Genomic DNA, 18,718 nt, shown 5'->3' on the forward strand with positions numbered 1-18,718 from the left:
AAAAACAGATAAAAAAATTTGGCCTAGATCGCCGTCGATGGGCAAAGTGCCCAGAGGGCTGGCCGTAGTGGCCGTATCGTATTTCCCCGCTGTATGGCGATACTAATACGCTGGGCGAAATAGTGGCCAGCCCTCTGGTCACCAGAAGCCTCTATTAGGCGCGCCAACACGTCTTAAATATATCAACAATCCTTGTCTAAACAAATAATTAAAAAATAAAAATACACAAGACATCTAACATTAATATCTTTATTCAAGAAAAACTAAGCCTTTCATAATGTACAATGTATATTGGTATGTACAATTTAACAGCAATAAGGAGTAATAATACTTATTATAATAAACTTCCACAAGTTTGCCATGTTGGTTTAAATGATTTCGAAGAGTGGATTTTCTTTTTAAATAAATTATTTTATGAATTATAATTGTTAAATGTTTGAGACTATACAATAGAACATTTCCAAGAAACAAAAGAACATCTCCACTTAAAGGGTACCTATCATTTATATTGATTAGAAATTATGATATTACAATTTGGTGGTAAGTATAATGCTCTGACATCACGGGTGTCTTTGAATTGTAAAACATTTCAAAATGAGTTTTTTTCTACACCTCTGACTATGTTTACAAGATTCAAATACTCATTCAATAAATTATTAATGGAATGGAGTTGCTAAGAGCAGTTATGCAACACATGTCTGTGTTTCTAGAATTCACTATTGGAGTTGAATGTCTGTCACCAATGTGAAATATAGAAACCAGGGCTCGGAACCGGTTTTTTTTTAATCCCAAAATAGCCTAATATTTTTAATAACTTTATGCTCTTTCCGTAGGACTGAATCATGTATTTAAGTAATGAGTTCGTATTATTAGATTGACCCATCAAAAATAATTGGAAAGAACGAAAAAGAACGTAATAATACCGGTATTTTTTGTATGAAGAAAAAACCGGTTTCGAGCATTGATAGAAACATCAGCGATAACACTTTCACACCAATATAGTATTTACATGTTAACTGAGGAACGGTTGTTCATCCAGAATTGGTGTCCAGAGATCACCAGCGTGATAACATAGAGCAGAGCCGCAATCCAGCAGTTGTAGGCATTCTGAAAAATTACATTTACTTTTATTAGGCTTTACAAACATTATAAAGAACTGAACTAAGAACCAATAAATTATTTTTTCATTTGGGAATTCGGATAGATTTCACCTCCTCAGACAGTCCTACCTATAGTACCGCTTCAGTTTGATGAAATTAGATATCCTATTCAAGTGGAACAGCCGTTTTTGCTTTATTTCGTTCTATTTTCCAACAATGCAAAATCAACTCTGTTTCCTACACTACAAGTTCAAATTTCAGTGGCATTTTTTCGATTTTTCATTTGTATGGTGGGGCCTTAGGAGGGTAAACCAAATTGTAGTTTCAGTGACAGAATGCACCATCATAATTCTCGGATTCCAATGAAAAGAAAAGAATTTAAGTTTTTCAAACTTTGTGCAGTTAGCTTAGACATACTGTACATCGTTATGAACATCTATCTGTATTGCAATAATTATTTTACAGAAAAAACCAAAGGAACTTGACAACATTTTTTTTGTGGTTTTAAAACATACTTTTGGTCCAGTTAGTCAGTTCTGCTGCTTTTAAGGAGCCATAGCCAAATAGGAACCAACAATAAGAACTTAGTTATAAGAAAAAACTTTACATCTAACAACCTTCCAGTATACAACAAATATTATGATTATGTGAATTCTATTTTAGTAGTGTTAATAGGGTGTATTACTGCAATGTTCTGCCACCAGAGTCTAGGACTAGTGCACACAGTAAAACATAGAGTAACTTATTACTAGGTCTTAAACAGTTTTTTGACAAGTTTTCACTATGACATTGATGCATCAAGGTGGTTTGTTTACAGGTGGCATAACGCGAAACTTTGTTATCTGCCTCTCTATCGATCGAATAGGTAAGAGTGATAGGGAGGCAGAAATCGAATTTTTGATTTTCGTATTTCGCGGTAGGCCCTGCGTTTATGCTAGTGACGCCCTCTATGCAGAGTTTTGCGTAATATTACCTATTGTGTAAAAAATTTGTCACATGATTATTGTTTTGTTGGGTACATTATTTCGAGGATGAAGATCTATATAATATCCCTCTGTCCTAAAGAAAAACCTGAATAAGAACTTTTGCAGACAAACGAATAGTTTTACATTGACAGTCAAATGGATTGGAATTAGGGCTCACCTGATCATATCCAGTTTCCACTTCTGTAATGAAATGCTCAATGCTATCATGTGCTCCTTCTTCAAGGGGAAGATCCTCCAATAAGGCTACTGCTCTGATATAATAGAAAACGCCCATCAGAGTCTGAAACATTCAAGATTTAGCTGAAATCATGGCCAACATGTTCACAAGGATGAAACATGAAAATTGAGTCATTTACTTACCAACTGGATGATCCCCCACACGCTCAATACAAGCCCACATAGGGACAGTTTAGGGCCGCAGATTGTGAAACCCATTTTGTTCGTTATTAAGGATATACGAACAAATATACGGGAATTATCGACCAAAACCTGTCAGCTAGTGTCAAAAAATGGATGTTCTCTCACATGATCTGAAATTGTCCATGGTTTACGGTAAATAGCATAGAAGTGTCTATGAATCTTAAGCCCATGTTACATACTTGGTAAGTTGGCACGAGACCTCAGCTTGTAGCCAATACTCTTTCACACTTACTACTTGAGATATTAAGAGAGAAAGAGCAAGCATATCCCTTATCGGCTAATCTTGCCACGAGCGAGTGTATAAAAGGTCTTACAATGAAATACCGGTAAATCGTAGTGCTGTAAGAAACCGATGAATCAAAGTACAGATATTTTTTACAATAAAATATTAATCGTATTATTACAAAAATCGTCATTAATAAAGGAACCAAATAAAAAGCTATGTGCGTTAAATTATGTGCGTAATTTTATTGTATGAAACTAAAATAAAATTATGACTTGAATTATATTTTATTGATATGGAAACATTGTAAACATTTTGCGTGAACGAATGACACATATTCTTGACGGAATCTGAAACTCAAAATAAAAATTTAATAATGGTGGATCGTTTGGGTACGTAATTTAATTTGAAAATCATAATAATACCAACTTGTTATCGTTATAAAAAAGTGCCAACCATTAACTTTTGGTTGTTATTCCAAGTTCATTACTGTCATTGTATGCCCCCTTAGTTTGACGTCAAACTTTGATTTTGTACCGCAAATTACTGTACTTAGATTGTTCTTGTTTTTTCAGTAAATAGTGAAGCAAATGCAAGAAGAATTGCTATGGTGGAGAACTGCTTCGGCAGTTCGGGTCAGGTAAGGCAGTTCGAAGTTTTGAGATCGGCTCGAAAACTCTGAAAACTTTCGAAGTTTGCAAATGCTACCTACTCTCGTTATCAGCCAACTAACTTAGTAAGATAAGTCTACGGCACAAAAGGCAAATTTGGCTTCAGGACTTTTCATTATAGCGTTATATTTGAGCCATAACAAGTACAGATTATATTTCTTTTAATGGAACTATTACCATCAATTTTCAATTTCTATTTTTTCAGCCCTTGGCAGAACAAGGCAGAGTTCTTGTGGGCGAGGGTGTCTTAACCAAAATGTGCAGGAAGAAACCGAAAGCTCGCCAGTTCTTCCTATTTAATGACATCCTGGTCTACGGAAACATTGTTATAAACAAAAAGAAATGTAACAAGCAACATGTCATTCCACTAGAAGAAGTGAAACTGGAGGCTTTGAAGGATGATGGACGTAAGTGTTTGCGAATTAAGTATTGTCCTACAGTCGCCATCAGATATATCGGAGCGGCCAAGGTGCTTACAAATATCTGAACACGCCTCTATTGTCAGGGAGTTAGAGCGCGTGCTCAGATATTGTGAACACCTTGGCCGTTCCGATATATCTGATGGCGACTACAATGTCAATGTCCCAAGAACAGCACCCTATCTTATACCCCAGCTATAATGTTTTGTATAAAAGTAAGCAAATTTAGCAACCTTATCCTAGGGATTTTATGGTTTACAAGGGGCTTTATTCAGTCCAAACTAACAACAAATGAGATTGATAATACCTTAAATGCTTCTCTTGCCTGGTTATGCCCTTATTTGAAACCATTATTAAGGTTTCTGTCCTGAAGAGTGTTAGTTGAATTAAACCCAGTTATTAAGTGTCCGCTGTCTGTCTTTCTATATGTCTATGTATGTATGGTTCCATTTCTTTATATTTTGTTGTCTATGGCAGTAAAACATAAAAAAATAAAGTAACACAGCAAATATGGGACAATAAAAAATAAAATACTAATAAAAATTAGCGAGATTTATGATGGACTGAATGTAATGTTACTTATTAATAATATGTGTGATGATACAGAACCCTCATCATTAGCATAGTAACTGTCCCAAGCATACAAATACAAATATTAAATACAAGTTAGGAGTATGAATCAGTGTGATGAATCATAGGTAATATTTTATTCTTATCAATATAAATGTACCTAGGTATCCTTTTGGTGCCACACTGATGCCACTGTATTTACACGAATTTTGCGCTAAATATTTTCAATTGGGTTGTATTGTTACTAATACAGTCGGTCCTGATGATGGTTTATTACTTTATATGATGACTGCAATATATAAAAAAAAAATTGTAGGTACATATTTGATAAGTACATAAAAAAATATATTTAATACTAGATTTGCAAATTGTTTTGATGAATCACCTTCAAACTTAGTTTGGTACCAACACTAATAGGACTTCTATCAAGAAACCTTTGAAACCAGCTGATCAGCTTATGTCACCTTAAAAATGTAATTCTAAGCACATAGTTACACTGGTCTGCTATTCTAAAAGTGTGCTCTACTGGCGTGTTCCACACACCCCTTGGGGTCCATGAGACCTCAAGATGTCTGCCGAAAAAAAAACAGCCAAATGCACAAGCAGCAACAATTAACGTCATCATCATCATCATCATTTCAGCCTATATACGTCCCACTGCTGGGCACAGGCCTCCTCTCATGCGCGAGAGGGCTTCAACGTCAACTCAATGTGGCAAATGTGGGTGTGGTGTGGGCAATCAACGTCACTTAGGCATAAATTAATCAGCAATCTAAATCCTACCTGTTCTCACCTATGGAGCTGAAACCTGGGTTTTCACTAAGGACATATTACATAAACTGAACGTTGTCCAGCGGGCGCTAGAGAGAAAACTGGTGGGGGTCACATTGAGAGACCGTAAAACAAACGAGTGGCTGAGACAGCAGAGCAAGGTCACGGATGTTGTAAAACGCGTAGCAAATTTGAAATGGGAATGGGCGGGTCATATAGCAAGAAAGACCGACTCGTGGAGTAAACGACTACTCGAGTGGCGACCATGGGGGGAAGAGCGTCCCCAAAGTAGACCCAAGATGCGTTGGGACGACGACATCAAAAGGACTGCGGGGAAGAAGTGGCTTCAGGTTGCAAAAGACCGTGACCAATGGCGTAAAATGAAGGAGGCCTACACCCGAAGGGTAGAAAAAGGCTAAAGAGAGAGAGAGAGAGAGAGAGAATCAGCAATAGTTCCTTTAAAGTAAAATATCATCAATAACGGGTCTGTTGCCAAAAAAAATTGTGGTTGTCAAAGAAGTCTTCAATTTGTCTTCAACTAGATTCTGCCCGCAGTTGCAGTAAATCATACCACACAAACAAAGTATACATGGTTTGATTGACAAAAACTATCCTATGTCCTTCCTCAGGCTTCAAACTATTTCCATACCTTTCATTTTAATCAGTTCAGCAGTTTAAGTATTAAGTGGTAACAGAAAGAGTTACTGTCACATCACTACACCTTATAAAACAGGGTGCCCCACTGCGTCTGTCTGTTTCTATGTTTGTTCGCGATAAACTCGAAACCTGAACGGATTTTCATGCGGTTTTATCTATCAATAGAGTGATTATTGAGAAAGGTTTAGGTATATAATTTGTTAAGGTTCCACCCGTGCGAAGCGGGGCGGGTCACTAGTTTATAATATAAGTAGGGATTGGGGCATATTTATTGATATTATCTTATTTCACCATTGGTTATCTTGTAGGGTTTGGTAAGAAGATATTTAAATATTTATGTTATAATAGGGTTCATCAGCTATTTCTTGTTGTTATTCTGTCCCATAAGCCAGGAGACAATAGTAGCATTGTTTCTTAGAAGAGCTGTTGTACCATATTCTGCAAACGTGCTTAGTAGATGTCCCATTGTGGAAAGGCCTTAGACAACTACCAAAAAAATCAAGTTTGGTTCATTTAAATACGAAATAACTAGTATTTTAAGAGTGACCCAGGAGACCGTAACCATGGCAACTAGTGACAAGAAAAAGTTGATTCACCCAATAACCAATTCCTCCGTATATTGGTATATTGTTTACGTCGAAATAAATCATAATTATGTCTATTCAAGTGAGATGGTAAGTTGATGTATAAATATTCTGATTCTATTAATACTTTCTACTAAAATTGATATTCTGCTATCAAAATACTAACCCTTTTATTCATAAGCGCGCTACAATATTCAATTAGCTAATAAATCTAATAATCGTTAATCCTTATCTGTCATTTTGACTTAAGTATTTGTAAGAAAGGGATAAAACAATTTAACTAAATCAGGCCCGTAAAGTTTTATGAATAAGGGGGTATGAGTTTACGGATGTGTACTTATCCCGGACAGGTATTAGTGGCAACGTGACCAAATAAACACATAACGATATCAAGATCAATACTTACACTATCTTGTTGACCTTACATTTGACACCATCCAAAAATGTAACTTAATGTAGGCGTAATAAGGTGTTATTTACATTGGCACATTTTGTATGTGTTAAGTCAACATCATTATAAAAAAGGGGAGTGAAGTGATAATGTATTTGGATTTGATATGATATAATTTTTAAGAAAAAAAAACCGACTTCCATGGGGGCCGATGAAAGATTATTGTAGATGGTACACTATGTAGAAAAGGAGGTAAAACCACCCACTTTTTTACTAGCATTTCGCTTCTGTATAATGGCTCCTCTACAGGATGGGCCAACGCCGGCCACTCCAAGGGACGCAGCCATGCACTATCACTTGCTCCCTCTAACGCATAAATGCGTCCCTTGGAGTGGCCGGCGTTGGCCCACCGTGAAGAGGAGCCATGAGGGTCGTAGTTCTAGCCTAACCTAACCCACTTCTCAGTTCGAACCTAATCAAACCCACTTTTCAAGTAGCATTTCGTTTCTGTAAGGCTCGCAGTTCTAACCTAACCTAATCCTTGTTCGGTTCTGTGAGGATCGCAGTTCAAACCTAACCTAACCCACTTAATGGCGCATGCCGTGCGGTGTACGGGGGTTTAAGCGGGAGGGGCTAGTAAGATTGGCATCATCGTACTTTATACCTACATTAATTTTATGGTAGGTAATCATAGTTGTTTATTTAGTTAAGGTATCATAGTGGTTTTCTGGGTCAAGGTCCGGGTCCGAGTCCGGGTCAGAGTCCGGGTCCGTGTCTGGGTCCGAGACCGGGTCCGAGTCCGGATCCGAGTCCGGGTCCGAGTCCGGTTCCGAGTCCGGGTCCGAATCCGGATCCGAGTCCAGGTCCGGGTCCGAACCGGATCCGGGTCCGAACCGGACCCGGGTCCCAGTCCAAGTCAAAATCGAAATTCGTAATCACCAAACGTGTACCATGCGTCATTGAAGAGTTCTGTTCTGGTCATCATCAGCAGTTCCACTTCATCAAATGCGACAGTTTTGAATGTAAATGCTTGATTTTATGATGACAATACAAAAAAATCTATACGTATGCCTTTAATATTTGAGGAGTTCCCTCGATTCCTTATGGATCCCATCATCAGAACTCTAGCTTGACAAAAATGTGGCTTAAAAACTTAACTTGCTTAACGAACATAACGAAAAGGAAAAATCGCCAAACGTGAACTATGCGTCGTTGAAGAGTTCTGTTCTGATCATCATTAGCAGTTCCACTTCATCAAATGCAACAGTTTTTGATGAAAATGCTTGATTTTCTGATGTAAATACAAAAATCTCTATACGCATGCCTTTAAGATTTGAGGAGTTCCCTTGATTCCTCATGGATCCCATCATCAGAACTCGAGCTTGACAAAAATGTGGCTTAAAAACTTAACTTGCTTAACAAACATAACGACGAGGACAAATCGCCAACCGTGAACTATGCGTCGTTGAAGAGTTCTGTTCTGATCATCATCAGCAGTTCCACTTCATCAAATGCAACAGTTTTTAATGAAAATGCTTGATTTTCTGATGTAAATACAAAAATCTCTATACGCATGCCTTTAAGATTTGAGGAGTTCCCTTGATTCCTCATGGATCCCATCATCAGAACTCGAGCTTGACAAAAATGTGGCTTAAAAATTTAACTTGCTTAACAAACATAACGAAGAGGACAAATCGCCAACCGTGAACTATGCGTCGTTGAAGAGTTCCGTTCTGATCATCATCAGCAGTTCCACTTCATCAAATGTCACTTTTTTGGATGTATATGCTTGATTCGTTGATAATAAACCAAAAATCACTATGTGTATGCCTTTAAGATTTGAGGAGTTCCCTCGATTCCTCATGGATCCCATCATCAGAACTGGATTTTGACAAAAACGGGACCAATCTGTATGCATATACATTCAATCAAAAAAAGAATTTTCAAAATCGGTCCAGTAATGACGGAGTTATGGAGTAACAAACATAAAAAAAAATAAAAAAAAAATAAAAAAAAACATACAACCGAATTGAGAACCTCCTTCTTTGAGATTTGGAAGTCGGTTAAAAATAACGTAGCTTACTATATTTATAGTTCCATACGAAATCCTATCCTAAATAGGTATTCCGAGTATTTCCGTATCAACCATACAAAATGTAGAGATATTTCCAATATTTTATAAGGATGATGAAGTCTTTATTTTATAAGGGCATTAATGGCATAGTCGAGTATATGAGTCCTTTTGTTTTTCTGCGTCTGTATGGTCCAAAAAAATAATGATTAGGTGCAGGGGGGCCATTTCGACTGTGGGTTGATTTCAAATAATCGAAATATCTTTCATACTTACTACTTACTTACTTGGTTGGTGCGGTGACCCAAAATGAGTCTTGGCCTCCAACACAAGAGCACGCCACTCTGATCGGTCCAGAGCGGTATCCCGCCACAACCGACCCAAGAAATATCTTTCATGTTTTACATTATTAACTAGAGTCACACACAACACATCATTTTGCTTTCTGGACATATATGGCACTCTAGTTAACAATGAAAACATGGAAGATATTTCGATTAGTCGAAATTTCTCCCCTGCACCTAACAGGAAATTATAGATTCGTTTTATTTTTATTTACAAATTCTCATTATTGTGTACCTCAATAGAAGAGAATATACAAAGAATATCAAGAAGAATTAAAAAAAATATATTTTATTGTATTAAATTGCACAACGCGTATTTAAGTTTTAAGATTTACCTCCGACGTTTCGACCACGACCACCACCACCATGCGTGGGCGTTGAACCACGCCGACCACGGGGACAACGCCGTCCCCGAAACGTTCAAATCAAGAGTGAACAGGCACCTTCTGGGCGAGCTCGCTCCATCGTAGGCCACGTCTACGCCTCGGCTAGTCATAATAAAAAAAAAAGCCGGAGATATATCTTAAAACTTAAATACGCGATTAAGTCCCGGTGTGCAATTTAATTATGTTTAATAATCGTGAAAGTTTAAATTACAATAATTTAATTTGTTTGTTTTATTTGTGTAGAATACCGCAATGGGTGGCTGATCCGCACGGCGTCCAAGTCGTTCGCGGTGTACGCGGCCACGGCCACCGAAAAGGAGGAGTGGATGGCGCACATAGAGAAATGCATAGAGGACTTGCTCAGGAAAAGTAAGGAACCACTTGTTTTTATAGCCGGTCCATGGTATAATAATATACTCCACCTGGTACTCTCTTCCCGTCTTTTCTAGGTCACCTGACTGACACAAGCCTACGTCATCATGCGACAGCGCTATATGATAATATGCGATAGCGCTAGGTATATATAGCGGCCATGTTATTGTGACGTAGGCTTGTGTCACTCTGGGAAGAGAAGACCATGTTTTATTAGACTATGAGCCGGTCTAACAAGTTTGTCAGTAGAATACGGCGCAAAATTCAAATTTTCTGTGGGACGATAACTATTCGCTCCTACATTTTTTTAATTTGCAATTAATTTGCAGTTTGCGGTTTGCGGGTTCAAACCCCGGCTCGTACCAATGAGTTTTTCGGAACTTATGTACGAAATATCATTTAATATTTACCAGTTGCTTTTCGCTGAAGGAAAACATCGTGAGGAAATCGCCGGGATAATGCGAGGAAGAAGAAGACATAATTGTATCTGTATAAGGGGTAATTTTGTCCATCATTTCCAACGTCGATATGTCCGCAGGCGGAAAGCAGCCACCGTCGGAGCACGCTGCAGTATGGGTGCCCGACAACGAGGCGTCCATCTGCATGCACTGCAAGAAGACACAGTTCACTGTCCTCAACAGGAGAGTAAGTCATCCATCTTTATTATGTTACCTCTCGCGTTCAATGGTCCCTATGACTGTTATTAGGGTTCCGTACCCAAATGGTAAAAACGGGACCCTTTGGAAGCCACGCCTACTTCATATCTCGGGCTACTGTAACCGTGCGCGCTTGTGGACGTCTCCTCTTCTTCTTCTTCTTCAAACAATTTTATCTGGAAATAATTTCATTAATGTAATATGATCATAGAATATAAAAATTATAATTCAGCCTATATACGTTCCACTGCTGGCAGTGGCGTGAACTAATCTAGCCGTGGGCGAAGTCGCATCTGCGAGGCCCTTTTCTTTGCCGTGGGCGACGGCCCACTTCGCCCACGCCTTCGCTACGCCACTGACTGCTGGGCACAGGCCTCCTCTCATGCGCGAGAGGGCTTGGGCTATATCGAATATAAAATGTTTATTTTATTGTGTTTTTATCTCTGGTTGCCCTGAAAACCAGCGCCATGGCGAAGTATCTTCGCCATCGGCAAATGCTGAGTGGCATCCATTTTGGTGTTAGTATGTATGAGAATAAGACGTATTTTACAAGCTTTTATTCTGTTTCACCTGTCCCGTTGTCTGTCTGTCGGTCTGTAATCAAATCTTGCAAGTTAAATTTGATTCACTTCCCGGTTTCCGATTGAGCTGAAATTTTGCATGCATTTATAAATCGGATGACAATGCAATATTATGGTGCCATCGAGCTGGTCTGATGATGGAGACAGGAGGTGGCCATAGGAACTCTGTGATGAAACAAGGCAACCTAATTGTGTTAGGGGTTTTTAGAATTGTCTCGATGAGTATTAGTTGTCTGTCGTAAAAAAAGTACAGTCTGCAATAAAAGTTTGTACCAAAAACGAAATTTTTGTCAAAAACTTTTTAGGTTAAGTTTTATTTCGACACCAAATAAACTTTTTCTATTCTATTGTATAATATTCCAGCACCATTGTCGCAAGTGCGGGTCGGTGGTGTGCGGGCCGTGCTCGTCGAAGCGCTACGTGCTGCGCGGGCAGAGCGAGAAGCCGCTGCGCGTGTGCCTGCAGTGCTACGACGAGCTCACCCGCGAGCGCGCGCGGCCCAACCAGCCCAACCAGCCCGCCAACACCAACACGCCCGGTGAGATATTTACTACGAACTGTGTAAATATACCCCCTTAGGCTACGTTCACACGGCGACTATTCGATTCGATGCTAACACAACTGCCGGCTGCCTGCCGCCGCGCGCGTCTCGAGAAACCAGTTTGTCTGTGTGAACGACTCAACGTAAACGTAAGCGCCACTGAGTATCGCATTCGATAAAATCGTTTCGAGGATCTCGCATTCCCAGTGGCAAGACGCTACGGTATACGGTAAAAAATATGTCTAGAATTCGAGATTTTCTCGAATAGACGCCATGTGAACGATTTTCAGAGTTGCCATACAAATTTTGCTGTCACTACGGTATTCGATAAAATCCCGTATTCGGTATACGGGAAAAATTTACCCCGTGTGAACCTAGCCTAACAGCTCATTTAGACGATGCGAGAACTCGCATGCGAGTTTCATTACGAGGGGCGTTCAAAATATTCTCGGTATTGATATCTTACAACCTCTTCTTAAATTTTGAACACCCCTCGTACATTGCGGTTTTTGATCGATCGGTTGAATTGGACGTAAAACAGTCCGCAGTGTAACTAAAATCGCATGTGAGTTCGCCCCCTCATTCAGCCGCAATCAGCCCTAAATTCATAAAACTTTACGGGCCTAATTTAGTTAAATTATGTTTTAAACCCTTTCTTGACAGATGAGGACAACGATACTTAGCTAATTGAGGTTTGTATGTAGCGCGTTCATTAAGGGGGTTACTGATTTATTGACTGCGAAAAGATGTTAAGTTTAAGAAAAACAATAATGCCCGAAGGGTACATTTTTAATTTATTTTCCTTTAATATAAAATTGTAGTATCGCTAAATTTGTGCTTCGCCGCACGTCCCATCTACATAGGTGGAATACCTAACTAGTTATGACACTGTGTTTCTGGGATAATATATCGACACATTATTAGGTAAATGAAACTTTTTTTCCACACAGGTCGTATTTACTTTGAAATTAATGTTCTTTACATAAATCTTTTTTCTTTTATATAGTAGACTGTGTATTGAAAAGTTGGAATACTACGAAAACTTAGAAATGAAAATATAGCAAAGTAACTGGGATCAAGATTGTTTACAGAAGCTAATTGTTTTATTACCCTATTGTAAAAGAGATAACATTTATCCGTGCTAATAATATTTCTTCGACTACAATTTTGTTAATGGTGGTGCTCACGAATCTTTATTACAAGCTTTTATTTAGTTTCACCTGACCGTTGTCTGTAATCAAATCTTGCAAGTTAAATTTGATCCACTTCCCGGTTTCCGATTGAGCTGAAATTTTGCATGCATGTATAAATCAGATGACAATGCAATATTATGGTGCCATCGAGCTGGTCTGCTGATGGAGACAGGAGGTGGCCATAGGAACTCTGTGATGAAACAACGCAACCTAATTGTGTTAGGGGTTTTTAGAATTGTCTCGACGAGTATTAGTTGTCTGTCGTAAGAAAAGTACAGTTAGCGATAAAAGGTGGTACCAAAAATGAAATTTTTGCCAAAAACTTATTTATAAAATTCAAAATGGGGCGTCTGCGCAACATAGTCCATGTATAAACTGAGTTCAACATTCCAGTGAAACCGTCGTCGGACAACGCCGGCTCCGGCGGCGACTCGTCGGCCGACGACGACAGCGACGACGACGACGACCGCGCCGAGGAGAAACATGATGAGGTACAAACTCTACAAACAGCACTAACTGTACATCGGTGGACCTTATTACAAATACAGACTATACAGGGTGGAAAGATAAGTCGGGCCCTTTAGGGAAACTACCTTAAATCCTTAAGCTGGCTCATTTTACTTAAAGGAACTATTCCTTTATTTTTAAAAATAAATAAAACTGCATTCAAACATTTTCTAAAACTCGCTTGCCTCGCCCGGGACTCGATTATTATTATTATTATTTGGAGCCTGTCGTGTCCCACTGCTGGGCAAAGGCCTCCCCCCAATTTCTCCACAAATCTCTGTCAAGTGCTATGTCTGGCCACTCCTTTAAGAAGGAGTCTAGTTCATCCCGCCATCGCCGGCAGGGTCGCTACGCTCCAAGACCCAAATCGTCGATGTAGCTCGGAAGGCGGCCAAGCTAAAATGGGACTGGGCTGGTCACGTCTGCCGAATGCCGAATGAGTTGTGGGGCAAAATCACTTCAGAGTGGGAGCCCGAAAACTCAAATCGGGGACCTGGCCGGGACTCGAACCGACTAAAAATTCCAAATAATAAACACTCGCTATTTTATTCTACTAGTCGATACAGTTAATGTTAATAATAACATTTCTCCAAGAAACATTAGGTCTTATACTCGTCTTTCGTACAAAATATCCATAAAAACTAATATTTAGTACTCAAGATTTTGTTAGACAAGACACATTGAAGAAAAAAGGAAAAATTCTTTGAATGCAGTTATCTTTCTTTTTAAATATAAAGGAATGTCTCCTTTAAGTGAAATGAGCCAGCTTAAGGATTTAAGGTAGTTTCCCTCCAGGGCCCGACTTATCTTTCCACCCTGTATTTAATAAAGATAGAGACTATAGTTCTATTCAAATCGGTGCAAAATTAGCTTAGACGGACTTTCAAAGCGCTATGCGTTGGGTGAAGTCACAAACCGGTCAATATTTGAGGGAGAAAGGATTTGTGAATTATAGCGACGTGTGGTGACTTGACTGAATCATTGTTACTGTATAAAAGTATCATACTCAAAAGAACATTAATTATTACAGTGTTTTATCCTCGAAAGTCCCTGTATGTATACAAGTACAAATTAAATTCGAGTTTTGAACTCATATAGAAATAAAAGAAAGTTCCAAATTAAAAAGCGCCAATATTGCCCTGGGTCTTACGAGGTTATGGTAGGTGTATCTTGAATGCTGACTGCTATATAAGTAGTATTTGTCTATGTGTGTGTGTGTGTGTGATATTTTTAGCTTTATATGCAAAACTAACCCTTCTTTATTTATTATCTCATTTATGACGATTTTGAATATCAATGACTGGTTGTTTATTTCTAGGGGTTTACAAGTTATAACGGTGTCAAAAATGGATTTGGAAGTAAAGTCACAACAGTATAGTACAAATTCAGATTGAGTAAGTGAAGCTCATTCACGCTTCGGCACTTTGGTGATTTGAGTTTATTTATTTTGTGTTTGTTTTTGTGGATTTTAAGCTCCGTTATACAACAAATCATTTGAGATGTTCTGGAGCTATTATTTGGATTTTTAAACGTTTAACTTGTAATTAATTTCGTTGGTTTTGTTCTGTTTCTACTCATCAGTTGTTGTAGTTTTTTTTTATTTAGTTTGAGTTTTGATTGAAGCGTGTTAAAGTAAGGACGCTAAGCACATAGAATTTCGTAGATTGACCCGCCATTTGCTATCTCTATCGCACGTGCATCATTATATTGTGGTCCCGCTCGCACAGTGGCATTGATCGCCGGCATAATCGGCAGGACAGCAACATAATTATGCGCGTGCGATAGAGATAGGAAATAGTGAGTCAATGTATGAAATTCTTCGTCATCCTTACTTTAGATTGATTAACGTCTTGCAAGTCTCGATCATACAACATGTTTACTTCCATTTACATATATACATAATCCATCCTCATCCCTATAATTTGCTATTACTTTATTTATTTGTTCATATATGTACATACATACCTTCATGCATATCTAGTTTGCATCTAATGCTGGCAACTGGCAAATTCACTTCGCCTTATTTTCACAAATACTGCTCTGCATCTCTTTTGTTTTTCTATTCCAAGGAAAGAGATACAAGTCATTCAACGCTAATATTTTTTTTAAGTTACCACCATAAGTTTTTTTTTACAGTAAGTACATGGTGCTACGACACCGGTGCTATAATAAGCACATTACGTAACTATGTCGAAAATTTAAAGGGTCATATGTACTGTAAAACGTTGTGCGATACATGTGCGAATAGGTAATTCGCAACTCGTGTCCATTTATAACACTCCCTTCGGTCGTGTTTTAAAATTCGCCACTCGTTGCGAATTTCCTATTTTCCGCACCTGATTTTCCCCCCTATAGTTCGTTTTTTTAGCATTAGAAATAAGGTAAACAATCTTGATGTGTCTTTTAATTGAAAAACACATTTAAAAAATAGGTTATGGCAAATATGTAACATTTATGAATCTAATACGATCGTTTATATATTTCTGCTTTCATAAGTAATAGTTACTGATTTTTAAAAAGCGGTTTTTCTATTAAAAGACATGTCAAGATCGCTTACCTTCTCTCAAGTTCTTTCTAATGTATCAGATTAGTAAAATCTGATTACAACTTTGAAAGTCAAACCTTTTCCTCGGAAAACTTGTGAATAAATATAAATATCGTTTAATAAGGTCCATATCTCCATATGTTGTCGTAAACAATACATATGTGACGTTCTTAAATAAGTTATCTTATGGCGGTTGGCGCTTACGCTATTATTAACAACACTACGCGACGTAAGCGCCAACCGCCATGATGTACATTTACCGTGGAACGTCACGTCAATGTGTGTGCAATAATGTTCACAACTTTTTTAAACCACATAGGCTTGGCACTAAAGCGCCGCGACAGTTTCTCGCCCACGAGATCCCTCCCTTCCCTTTCTAATTCAGGCAGTTATTTAAAGACGGGTAGCATGTCTTGCGCCCAAGATACTGTCACAGGAGCATTCCACGGGCTGTCCCGTACAAATGCATTGTATTTCCTGTGTTGCGACTTTTTTCTCGGCATTTAAAGCAGGCGATTATTTTTCTGTGCATATTTTTGACCATTTGTCATAGAAAAGGAAACTCTTATACCTTTAAATCTTCAGAAACTTCGCGTTTGTACGGGACAACGGTAGACAATTTCATGGAATGCTCCCACAGTGGATTAGTCTGCAGGACGAGAAAAAATACTTTCGCTATACATTTATTGTTATGTTTCAGCCAAAATTCTATGGTGATGGTGATAAGACTGAAGAGACCAACAACCATTCGTCCAAGGATTTCGCCAAGTGAACAGATGTTAGAGTTAGCTCCAAACTTATCTTACCAAAACTTTTAACGGCCCTTATAAACAAATTTTAAGTGATTTTCGACCTTATAATCAAGGTATAATGTATACTAGTTGCAAACTATTTTTCAATTACTAATGTGACCATTTTGAATGTATATTTCTTAAAGTTTTGGTGAGATAAAAGGTTAAGTAATGTATTTATTGGCGCCCGAAGACCCTGTAATGTAATTGATACCAGTAGATTACATTTTCCCAAGTTAATTATTATTTATAGGGCGCCTATAATGGGATTGTTTAACCTAAAAGAGCAAAAGTAAAATATTTACAAGTCTTATGAACAGGCTGCAGCAAAAACTGTTTTTTATTTTATTTGATTAATTTCTCTGGTGGAATTTATTGATGGGATAAATCCATATAATTTAATATGTAACCACATTCGCTAATTTTACTAATTTCTTCACTATATGTGTACAAAATATAATAAAGAATATTCAGCGTGCTCTTAAGTCCACAGACAAATTCTATTAAATGTTGTTACAGCATCGAGAAACGTAAGGCAAATTAAATGATGCATTATTGCGATAACATTGTTACAGTTAGTACTGAAACCATTGAATGGATGATGGCAGTTATTAACCAATAAATGGATGATACTTCAAATTTTAGTTCATGTATATTTTCTGTATTCTATTACATAAGTTTCTATCAAATATTCGTTTAAGTACAATTTGGGACATATAAAGTTATATATAACAACTATAAATTCATCAATTTTCGAGTATTTATTATTGTTTGCAACAAAATGGACGGGGACCACAAAGGCCGTTAGGCAAACGTATTCTCGTCATTTCAAATTTGCCTCATAACAACTGACGATCTTTGGCTTTTCGCATTCAAATGTTACTGTAAAAAATTAATATCGATTTTTATTAAACTATCTAAGACTCGATCGCAGCATAAAACATCATTTTCTGTAGAAAATGCACGATGAAAATCTAAAGCAATGTAGTTAGATAAATATTAAACTTACCTGTACTTCTTTCTGACTGAAAATCGTTTCTATAAGACAAGGTCCAAGTAAATTTCTTAAATTCTTCAACAATTTGTACTTTAATACACTTTATTGTAACTTTTTATTGAATGAGAATGTAAATATTTGGTATTACTTTCGGTTTTGCTTCCAGCTTTAATATCGCTCAAACAAACCGAGACGGCAGGTTTTATTTAATTCTAATTTATTTAACAAACAATACCTTAACGTGGTACTAACAGAAGTTAACAATAATCCTTAGGTTAAGTCATAATGTTATGTCGATCATTACATATTTAATATTCTACATGAGTTAGCATATTTTATTATAAACTTTATTATAGTTTATATTTTGCTATTTTTATTGTTAATTATTGCGGATTGGTTTAAGAATTAGACTTGAATTGGAGATTTAATAGGTATGATATTTACAGGGTTTAAACGTTACGCAGTTTCTAACTTTATTATTAAATTTTGGATATGATACTGGTTTGCTGCTATTAGAATAATTGATTAAAATTTTAATTTGGCTGTTTTTTAAATCAATCCGTACATTGTAAAGTAATTGTCTAGAATCGTATGTATATCAGTTTTTTTTAGAAATTAAGAGGTGCATTGAGTAGCGTAATTTGTTTCATTCAGAAACACGATATAGTTTATTTTCAAAACAATAAAATATTAAAGATTGGCCTATGTAACGTGGCCTAAGTGTTAGCTGTTTTCGTTTCGCGAAATATTGTTAAGCAATATTATTTTAAGATATTGTTTAATTTTCAGTTGACAAATATACAATCATATTTTTATAACGTTATTGTTATTTTTACCAAATCTCCTAAACATATATAAGTTATTAACCTTTCATACGGTTGAAATATTTATCTACCGTATCCAGAAAAATGTGTGTTAGACTTATATAAATGTAAATATTTG

The 18,718-nt window shown here is 37.3% G+C and overlaps 2 protein-coding genes across 3 annotated transcripts; one reads left to right on the forward strand and one right to left on the reverse strand.

The window, feature by feature from the left end:
* Window positions 1–233: 233 nt before the first annotated feature.
* LOC134671911 (ribonuclease kappa-B) lies at window positions 234–2,615 on the reverse strand. The gene is made up of 3 exons (XM_063529773.1): window positions 2,447–2,615; window positions 2,244–2,366; window positions 234–1,107 (listed from the first exon to the last, which is right to left on the reverse strand). Exons 1-3 carry the CDS (start codon window positions 2,519–2,521, stop codon window positions 1,006–1,008), a joined length of 300 nt encoding a protein of 99 aa, XP_063385843.1. The 5' UTR covers window positions 2,522–2,615; the 3' UTR covers window positions 234–1,005.
* A 395-nt stretch (window positions 2,616–3,010) lies between these two features.
* Window positions 3,011–18,591, forward strand: LOC134671917 (pleckstrin homology domain-containing family F member 2). Of its 2 annotated transcripts, XM_063529781.1 has the most exons (9): window positions 3,011–3,121; window positions 3,305–3,369; window positions 3,606–3,807; window positions 9,837–9,962; window positions 10,504–10,610; window positions 11,566–11,740; window positions 13,330–13,427; window positions 14,762–14,837; window positions 16,689–18,591. In XM_063529781.1, exons 1-8 carry the CDS (start codon window positions 3,106–3,108, stop codon window positions 14,819–14,821), a joined length of 849 nt encoding a protein of 282 aa, XP_063385851.1. In that variant the 5' UTR covers window positions 3,011–3,105; the 3' UTR covers window positions 14,822–14,837; window positions 16,689–18,591. The 2 variants fall into 2 exon arrangements, with proteins under 2 accessions (XP_063385851.1, XP_063385850.1); XM_063529780.1 differs by lacking the exon at window positions 14,762–14,837.
* Window positions 18,592–18,718: the final 127 nt, after the last annotated feature.

This window comes from Cydia fagiglandana, chromosome 16 (genome assembly GCF_963556715.1).
Source record: "Cydia fagiglandana chromosome 16, ilCydFagi1.1, whole genome shotgun sequence".
In the NCBI taxonomy this organism is placed as follows: Eukaryota; Metazoa; Arthropoda; class Insecta; order Lepidoptera; family Tortricidae; genus Cydia; species Cydia fagiglandana.

Coding starts and splice junctions, on each gene's coding strand:
- LOC134671917 (XM_063529780.1), top strand. Junction 3,370..3,605: donor GCTTCGGCAGTTCGGGTCAG/GTAAGGCAGTTC, acceptor CTATTTTTTCAG/CCCTTGGCAGAACAAGGCAG. Junction 11,741..13,329: donor CGCCAACACCAACACGCCCG/GTGAGATATTTA, acceptor TCAACATTCCAG/TGAAACCGTCGTCGGACAAC.
- LOC134671911 (XM_063529773.1), bottom strand. CDS start 2,521: ATGGGTTTCACAATCTGCGGCCCTAAACTGTCCCTATGTGGGCTTGTA. Junction 2,367..2,446: donor TGTGGGGGATCATCCAGTTG/GTAAGTAAATGA, acceptor TGAATGTTTCAG/ACTCTGATGGGCGTTTTCTA. Junction 1,108..2,243: donor TGGAAACTGGATATGATCAG/GTGAGCCCTAAT, acceptor GTAATTTTTCAG/AATGCCTACAACTGCTGGAT.